The sequence below is a fragment of the Calypte anna genome, chromosome 1 (assembly GCF_003957555.1).
Source record: "Calypte anna isolate BGI_N300 chromosome 1, bCalAnn1_v1.p, whole genome shotgun sequence".
NCBI lineage: Eukaryota > Metazoa > Chordata > Aves > Apodiformes > Trochilidae > Calypte > Calypte anna.
The window spans coordinates 139,497,718-139,507,632 of NC_044244.1; the positions used below are offsets into that span (position 1 = coordinate 139,497,718).

The following is a 9,915-nucleotide window of genomic DNA, read 5'->3' on the forward strand; positions in this document are numbered from 1 at the left end:
TGATGTGTTGCTGACAGTCTTTCTCTCAGCCTCTGACTTTGTCCCTTAGCAAAAAAAAAAAAAAGGATGCAGAGCAAGAGGGGCTTGTTCTATGCCTGTTTGACAAGACATGTAAGTTTACAAACAATACTGAGAGAGAAGTTATTTTATATATTCCAAGTAGACATTAGGCTCATTTCTAATCATTAATAATGATGTCGGTATCACATGTATCCCATATCTAAGATAATGAATGAACACTTTAGTATGAAAAAGGCACAGAGGGGTTGAGGGGTGGCAACATGATCTGGAAATGCTCCGGTTCACCATCATTAATCCATGTGCTTCTTCAGCCAGTCAATGTATTTGGATACCCTTGTGTAAACTCCATAGCTGCCTTTAACAGCACATCCTCTTCCCCAGCTGACAATTCCAGTCAGAAACCAAGTGTTTTTGTACTTCGTAGCATGAGGTCCACCACTGTCTCCTTTGCAGGAGTCTTTAACTCCAGTCAGGTCTCCCGCACAGAACATATTCTCTGTAATATTTAAATCAGTCTCCTTTTCACATTCTTGCGTCTTGACACGTGGCAAATCAACTCTCATCAGAACAGAAGAGGTGGCACCTCCATCGAGTAGGCGTCCCCATCCACTCACTGTGGAGAACTTGATGGAGGAGAGCTCATGGACGGCAAAGCGTTTTTCAGGCAAGCAGATGGGCACCACGTAGTCAGTGAGATTCACAGGGGTTTCGAGCCTCAGGAGGGCAATATCATGATTGACTTGCCCGTTCGTGTATCCTTCATGAATGATCATCTTGGCAACTCCACTTTCTTGCTCAGTTTTCTCATCATAATTTATTGCGTGTTCACCTGTAAAAGTTATGAATGGTCAAGTCGGGGAGCGTTTTGATTCCTCAGAAGTTGCAGAGATGGAAGGTTTCTAGTCTGACATAGGCATGGTCTCAAGTTGTGCCAGGGGAGGTTTAGGTTAGATATTAGAAAGAATTTCTTTACAGAGAGGGTGATCAGACATTGGAATGGGCTGCCCAGGGAAGTAATGGATTCTCTGTCCCTGGAGATATTTAAAAAGAGACTGGATGTGGCACTCAGTGCCATGGTCTGGGAACTGCAGCGGTAGTGGATCAAGGGTTGGACTTGATGATCTCTGAGGTCCCTTCCAACCCAGCCAATTCTATGATTCTATGATTCTTAAGAATGATTCCCTTATTCTACCTAATCCTGAGCTTTCTGTTTTTCACTCTGGCTGAATAACATCAGAAGGGGAAGATACATACCCAATCTCACCCGAAGCTGCTCCTGCTGAGTAAACTCCAAACAGTGAGCTGCAGTGACCACCCACTCTGGGGAAAGCAGGGTCCCACCACATTTCTCTATCTTATTCTGTATTATAAGAGCCTGCCAAAAGAAAACAAATTAATGTCTTACATTAAACATTCACTTGACCTGAATCTCACTAGTCAGGTTTTACATAGCTTCTTTCTGTTACTTCACGCTGGCGAGGCCACAGCTTGAGTCCTGTGTCCAGTTCTGGGCCCCTCAGTTCAGGAAGGAGATTGAGGTCCTGGAGCGGGTCCAAAGGAGGGCAACCAGGCTGGTGAATCGACTTGAGCACAGATCCTATGAGGTGAGGCTGAGGGAGCTGGGGGTGTTCAGCCTGGAGAAGAGGAGGCTCAGGGGAGACCTCAGCACTCTCTGCCAAGGGACAACTTCCACACTGAGAACCCCCCTCAAGAATTGTAATCTACTGCAACCTTTGTCAAACTGATCTCCTAATTGTTTTACTGATGTATTCCTTAAACTTGTATAGGCTGGTGAAAGGACTTGAGCACAGACCCTGTGAGGAGAGGCTGAGGGAGCTGGGGCTGTTCAGCCTGGAGAAGAGGAGGCTCAGAGGAGACCTCATAACTCCCTACAACTCCCTGAAAGGAGGGGGTAGCCAGGTGGGGGTTGGTCTCTTTTCCCAGGCAACTCTCAGCAAGACAAGAGGGCATGGTCTTAAGTTGTGCCAGGGGAAGTTTAGGTTGGATATTAGAAAGAATTTCTTTACGGAGAGGGTGATCAGACATTGGAATGGGCTGCCCAGGGAAGTAGTGGATTCTCCATCCCTGGAGGTTTTTAAGAAGAGACTGGATGTGGCACTTGGTGCCATGGTCTGGGAACCACAGTGGTAGTGGATCGAGGGTTGGACTTGATGATCTCAGAGGCCCTTTCCAACCCAGCCGATTCTATGATTCTATGATTCTGTGATTCTATGAACTGTGTTTGAGAATACAGTGCTGATTGTCTGGAGAATTTAGGAGAGGGGCTTCTTTCCATTGGTGTTTTCTCCATCTTGTAGTATGGACTCTGACTATTCTGGCCAAGAGCTTATCCCTGTGTGCTATAGCTAGAATTCTTCCAGGCAGTAAGAACTAAAGGATGAGGAAGTAGAGGATGTTGTGTTACCACCATTTTACTCCTATGAAAGCAAGCACTCCAGAACAAAGCTAAGGAATATAATTGAAATTGTGGACCTGCTGGCTGCAGATGAAGGAGGAATTTGGTTGTCTAGACCTGAAATTTATTTAATGGATTTTTTTAACATGATAGAATTAAAACAATTAATTTAAGAGAGTGGTTTCATAAAAAAAAAAAAAGGCAATGAAAGGTTTCTGAAAACGTACTTGCCATGGACATTCACCTGGAGGACAGATTAAACCGCCTACTATTCTCCCTCTTCCAGTTGCATTTTTTTTTCGCCAGCACTGGTATTTTTCCACATGGGTATTTAACTGAAAAAAAAAAAAAAAAAAGAAAAAAAACCCCCAAAGGACAGCAAATGTGATTTTGTTGCGCTCTGTGAGATGCACAAGATCTTCAGTGAAATTATGTTAGCTGAAAAATGGGTTTCTAGTCTTGGAGCATGGATGCTCAGAAGTAATTTAAAGCAGCTCAGGCTGTACGTAATCTTTTGGAAACAGCCAGAAATGATTTTACAAATGGAGTGCAGGCTCATACAGTATTATTGACAAATATTCACCTACCACAGGAGTTTACAAACCCCTTGTATTTTGCAAACAAGATACCTGCTTAACATATATGTCAACACAATGAGGTAGGCTGTGGGCTGGAGAGCAGAAGTTACTCTGTCAGTCTTGTAGTTCACGTATTGCCAGCAACATTACTGACTTAAAACAGCTACCAAGCATACAGAATCCATGGCATGAGACACAGACTTAAGCGTGGGATGTGCAGCTTGATATCCCTTGTTTGGGTGGACCTGAAGATCTTCTAAGAGCAGATATCCTATACCTTCTGGTATGCCTTCTGGCAGACTTTGCCTAGTTTTCTTGGGTCCAGAGCATCCTTGATTCTTCCAGACTGCACAGTTCAGTTTAAATCTGCTTTCAGCCTGAGCACACATGTAAAGATTGTCAATAAGAGAATCAAATCTTGAGGAGTGAACCTATAATTGAGCTGCATTTCAGAGGAAAACTTATTTTCAGTACATCCTTCACCCAACAGAGTTTTTCTTGCCAGAATAAGAAAGTTTATCTTTGTGTGCCATCTGTCTTGACTGAACACATTGTACCTTCCAACCAGTGATACTGATATCACTCTGCAATGAAGCTGTGAGGAAGACTCCTCACTCTCTATCACTTTGGGAGCCAGGGCTTTATAGCTTATACTGAGTTAATCCACATTCTTCATGGATATGTAATATCCTGAACGTGCCAATTACTTCAGCTGATGCAAAGGCAGCATCAAGGTTCCCATCAAGCTTCCACCACCAGAGAGGTTGTGGAAGCCCCATCCCTGGAAGTTTTTAAGGCCAGGCTGGACAGGGCTCTGAGCAACCTGATCTAGTGGGAGGTGTCCCTGCCCATGGCTGGGGAGTTGGAACTAGATTATCTTAAAGCTCCCTTCCAACCCTGAAAATTCTGTAATTCAATGATTTTACAGGTACATGCAAGGGACAGAGAAACAGAACCTGCTCTTTGGTGGCAGCTGGTGGCAGGTCAGCATGGATGTAACACAAACCCAACCCCTCTAACACTGCATGCAGGGCAATGCCAAGCTTGGGCATTTGAAAGGGACACCATGAGAGATTACAGAAGGATGGGGAAGGGCCTGGCAGGTACACAGGTTTTTTTCCTTGCAACACAACAGTGAGTGCTACGGATATGTGATGCCCAGGAAGCAAGCAACAACAAATACATCCTTCTAGCAGAGGAAGAGGTGCTTCAAAGCCTATAGGGAATATGGAATTCTTTGTTCTTTTAACAAAAGCAGCTTCTCTGTCACGTCATACTGCAGGGTCTGGTAATAAGGGATAAGCACCTTACTAGAAATAATTTTCTAATGAAATTGCTGTTGTTGAGAGCGAGGTTGTCATTATCAGTTCTCTGCATGACTGGTCCTTTGAGGTGTGTATAAGGTGGGCAGTACCCCTCAAAATTACTTTGCATGCTCCCTGCAGCTCTGCCTGTTATTTTCATATCCCCAGGGGTCTCTTTTTTCCCTCTAATAAAGTAATTGAAGTAGGCATTTGAAACAGAGTCAGGTGCCAGCTTATGTATTGGAAAAATAATTAACTTGTGCTGTCCTAGTCCCACTTGAAATTTACCTTTTTTGAGGAGTAAAAGAAATATCTAGCTGTAGTGTCTAGAGGAATATCAAAAGTGTATTGGTCCCACCAAACAGGAATTGTATATAAAAAAAAGAGTAACTTCCTTTCTTTGGTTTTAAAAGGCCTTCTCGTCTCCTGATTCCTCTGCTGAAATGAATACTGTAATGAAATCCATACTCACAAATTCAGATTGGAGATCTAATAGTAAAACAATACTGCCACCACCAAATATTTCCCCCAAATATTTTACCTCTGGGGCCAGGTATGAAGGGGTCCAAAAGATTTCCTGCTCTCTGTGCATGTTTCCCCAACTGATTTTCCGGGGTGTCCAACTTGCACCAGAACCCCAAACCTACTGCTATGGACTCTGTCCTTGAAGAAGAGGTGGGGAGCTGATGGATGAGGTACCTCACACCCCTTCTGATGTGTACATGTTGAAAACTTTTTTTCCAGGGCTGACTTATCCTTACCTTGGGGAACGCAGGACACGCCATCGCTAGCCAAAGCGTAATCATCCGCACAGAAGCAAATTCGTGTTTCAGAGCCCTCATCAGTGCAGTATTGCTCACAGTCACCGTTGTCATAAATGCACTTCAGTTTGTCGGCCAGGGCTAAGGTCAGAGAAGGAGTATTTAGGTTTCCAAATGGGGGTTGTGGCACTTACCATGAGTCAATGGCAATGGGGAATGTTGGCGGGGAGGTAAGGCTGCAAAGTAGGTTTCTGTGATTTTGTGTACATGAAAAAACTCATATTTGACAAAAGCAAGGCAGACCTAGGCATGAGGGAGGCAAAGTCTCTACCTAAGAGACACACACATAGAATTAAATCTGTCTGCCTTTATAGAGTCTCTCTGCCATTGTCTGGCAACCATTGTAATACATGACTGAAAAATGAGAACCATTTTATATTTTGCCCTTTGGCAGAAGGGTGCTTTGGGATGAATATTGAGGCTGCCTGGATAGACCTGACAAGTTCAAAGTCCTTGTTTGGACTCAGCATATTCTGAGGGTGTAACATTCAGTATGTAGTGCCCACTGAAAGCAATGGGAAGTCTTAACCAACCACTGGATCTGTCCTATGCACTTGCATAGGAAAAGATTGCTCCTTTCCTCTCAGAACATGTGAAAAAGGCAATTACTTTTTTTTTTTTTTTTTTTTTTTATGAAATCATTATAGGATAATAATGGTCTTGATGCCTTGCAGTGCCTGACTGCTAGCTGGTTAGAGCCATCACACAACACTGCAGGCGGTGTGAACAGGAGCTGTCACTGTGAGAAGGAAGCAGAATGATCATGATTGCTACTGTTCATCTCCATGGCTTGCATGTGAATTAATAATGACGTTTTTATTTTAATAAGCTATGCCAGAGCTCACCTGTTTCACAGTTTTTGCCTTCGTATTCACTGGGGCAGCGGCACACATAATCCTGAAACTGATCATCACAGCTCCCACCGTTCTGACAGGGGTTGGAGTCACACTGGTTAGGGTCTGCAAAAACATTCAGTGTCAGCCCGGCTCACGTGAAGAGCTGTGGCATCGGGAGTGGTTTCGCAGATGCTAGAACATCCCGAATGATCATACCAGAATAGATGTGCCAGAACTCTTTCTGGAAGAAAAAGATGTGAAATTTAATTAAAGAAAAATTAACTTAGGTTAAGTCCTGCAGCCCTTGTAGCACACAGGTTACAGGCAGCCACAGTGATGCTCCTCGTGCCTGTATAACTTATGACAGTTGATATCCATAAAATATTCTACGTTATTTTCTAGATTCTACATTATTCTCATATACTAGTAGAAGAGGACACTGTGTAACATGCAAAACAATAGGTTATCCATCAGTAACCTCTCTCCAGCTGAGGTGGGATTGACTGAAACAGATGTTGCACAGTACAATAATCTACGGTACTGTCAAGACAGGAAATATTGGGGGTTCGGGGTGACAACTTAGAGGGTGTGAGCTTTCCTAGCACTCCCCAGATCATCACTGCCTGGGGTGGCCTATGCAGTGTGCCCTCCTGCAGTGCATTCCTGCAGCTTGTGCCCATGTAAATACAACAGAAAAATGCAAGCAGCAGGACACAAACTGCTCTTTTTTTTTTTTTTTTTTTCTGCCATGGGTTTGAAGTGACAAAGCCCACCCTTGAGTAGGGGCAGCCCACTGGATAGTGAGGACCCACCCAGCCCTGTGGTACTTACTGTCCTTTCATTGTCATTGTAAATCTCTCTTGCTTCCTCAAAAGAACACTTTTCCTCCATGCATTCTCGCTCCAGGGACCCCAGTTTTATCTCTTCAAAGAAGCTGTTGGCTCGTCTTTTCCTCTGCAAAATGCTGTTTGCCTCTTCCTGCTTGAGAAAGACTGAAAAACAGTGGCGTGTTCTGTTTGTCACACACCTGTGCCCTCCAGACAGAGAGGACAGGGGTAAGATTTCCCTGGAAGCTTTCCTGCTTCTCAAGCTTTTTTTTTCTGAGGTGCTTTAGAGATGAAATGGGTGAATGTGAAAAAGCCTCCTTTCCCTGGCCTACCTCCCAGGTGAAGTGGCAGCACATGAGCTTGAGGCCACAGCCCGAGAGAAGTTGGCCTATTACACCCGTGCTGTATGTCAGTGACTCCTAAGGCAACATCACAGAATTATTGAGGCTGGAAAGGACCTCTGAGATCATCAAGTCCAGACTATGACCTAACACTACCACATAAGCTACACCATGGCACTGAGTGCCACATCCACTCTCTCTAACACTGCCAGGTCTGGTGACTCCATCACTTCGCTGGGCAGTCCATTCCAATTTCTGATCACCTTCTCCATGTGGAAGTGCTTCCTAATATCCAACCTAAACCTCCCCTGGCACAGCTTCAGTCCATGTCCTTTTGTCCTGCCACCCACTCATTGTTGCACATCTCAACAAGCACAGCATGGCTTGTTTCACTTCTAGCAGCCAAAAAGCTCGTGTGGATTTATTTGGTGCTGATGTGCATGGCAGCACCTGGTTTTCCCATACTTGCTACAGAAGGTGACTTGGTGGCAGGTGAACCACAGTCACCCCTAACTTCCCAGGGCTCCCTTCCTCACCAATGTTATCTCAGAGCCCTTCACTCCTTGGACTTGCAGAAGGGACTTACCCCGCTGCTAGCAGACCACAATTTAAAAACTACCGTTCTAATATATTTATCTTTCAGTTCCTTTTCTAAAAAAGGCCATGTTTAGAGGCATAGGAAGGGTGGATGATGCTGTTTGCATTTCCTACTGAAGCCTGCAGATGGCTCCTACCTGCTGCAGCTGCAACCACAGGCCACAGCCACAGGGGTCTTCTCCCCCCAGTTCATCTCTGCTGTGCTTTGGAAAGACATTGGGTACACAGGTTTGAGAGCAGACATTGGCAGAGGTTTGTCAATTTCCAGTGGACAGACATGTTCACTGGAACAGCTGATGGGATTGTCACCATGCTGATCTGCTCCTCAGCTTCAGGATACGAGCCACACAGTTATGCTCTACCACCATAATTCATGATAAGGAGCAAGATTTCCCTGTTCTGCATTGTATTTTTGATCCTCATGCTATACAGAACAAGGCTTGAAATAATTCATTTTGCATCTTTTTTCTCCTCCACATCATCAGGAGATTCTGGAGCTTCATGAAAACAACTTACATTTCAGCTCTTTTAACTGTTTCACCTGGGATTTTGGGTTGATTTGGATTTGTACTCCACTGCATGACCCCTAGAAAGTGGGAGTTGCCTCCTACCTGCTGGAAAGGCCCTGAGGTGGTCACTGAAGGACAAGAGTCATGTACGTCTTCATTGAGAAGCACAAAAATATAAATCCTGAGAAGGTTTTTATCAGTCTGGTGAGGTGCCTCTAAACATTTGTGTCTAATCAGAATGTCTGATGATTTACATGCAAAATAGTGGTGGTTTTCCCTATATTTTAAAGTTACTTGAAGGAGTGAAATACTGTGTGGCATGCATTGAATTTATCCCAGGGTGCTTCATGAACATTTGTCCATTGTAGGAATGAACATTGTAGGAATGTCTGTCTCCCATGACTTCAAAGTCAGGCTGTATGTTTGCATTTAATATGTCTTTCTTTAAAGACTTTTAATTAACCTTATACTTCAGATACATGACACATGGGTCAGTGCACAGGCACAGACTCCAACCTTGGAGCATGCCTGAGCACGTGGCATCCTCCAGTTTTCATTTCTGCTTTCTCCACTTATTTACATAGGAATGCTTTTGACTTGGTAGGTATTTTTCCAGCTTTGTTCACTGCAATGCAGAAGACCCAGTCAATGCCTAGCTGCAACTACTTTGTTAATTTGGGAGCTGGTTTGCAGACACGTTCTGGAGCCACCAAAGAGCTACCACCTCACTGCTTTCTACCACTGCCAAAATGGGGTGGACCCTCACCTCTTTAATTTCATCAACTGAATAACAAACTATTGATTCTCTGATTTGAAAAAAGCCACAGTTCAATATGAAGTAACAATAAAGCCAAGTTGGGTTTTTTCCTTTTCATGCAGTGGGCAGACAGCTGACGGTTTGCCTGCTGTCTCCACAGTGGGGTAGCAGATTCACTTAGCATCCTAGAGGTGCTTTCCCTTAGTTGGCAGAAAAGTGTGTGGATGCCATCACTGAAAGCAAACAAGAGCCTTAGAATAACTCACAGGCACAACTGGAGGCAGGACGAATACGCAACCGTTCCCAAAAATTGCAATGAAAATTACATCTCGGCAACAGGAGAGAGGTCCATTGCCAGTAAACACAACTACAGTTGTATCCTACAACATACCTGCATCCAGAGAAAGAGGAATCGCTAGCAGAAAGCAGAGAAACAAATCCATGCAGAGCCTGGAAACCATGGTGAACCCTGTGAGCCAGCGTCCCGGTAGTGTATTGACATTTCAGCAAGGGCTGTTTGGCCAAAGAGCTCAGCTTCAAATGCTGGGAGCCAGAGGAGGGGCTGGCGAGTCATAGAAACAGAAAAAGATCCATGACACCACGGCAAGCAAAGCAGCATGGCACATGCAAATCCTGCATTGAGCCCTTTTCCCTCAAGCAGGGAGCTTGGTTTTGAAGTGTGCTCTCCTACCTTGGCTTCTCATCACACAGACTGCTAACCCAGCCCTTCATTTACCACCTAAGATGCCTTTTTGATGAGAAATGGAAACACTGGGACCCTGTATCCATATGTCTGGCATTAGCTTGGCTGTATAGCCCTACATGCAGAGAGCAGCAGTTTGGTCATTATCTTGCATTGGCAGTCAAGGGGTGGTCTCAGTGCTTTGGAGTATGGTTGAATTGCTGAC

General features: G+C 44.5%; 1 protein-coding gene across 1 annotated transcript; it reads right to left on the reverse strand.

The window, feature by feature from the left end:
• Window positions 1-213: 213 nt before the first annotated feature.
• Window positions 214-9,668, reverse strand: F7 (coagulation factor VII). Its single transcript, XM_030468382.1, is given in 9 exon segments — window positions 214-850; window positions 1,276-1,396; window positions 2,665-2,739; window positions 2,741-2,772; window positions 5,081-5,221; window positions 5,986-6,099; window positions 6,193-6,217; window positions 6,808-6,968; window positions 9,399-9,668. Coding segments are annotated over 9 exon segments (1,278 nt in total). The 5' UTR covers window positions 9,469-9,668; the 3' UTR covers window positions 214-311.
• Between the last annotated feature and the right edge of the window lie 247 nt (window positions 9,669-9,915).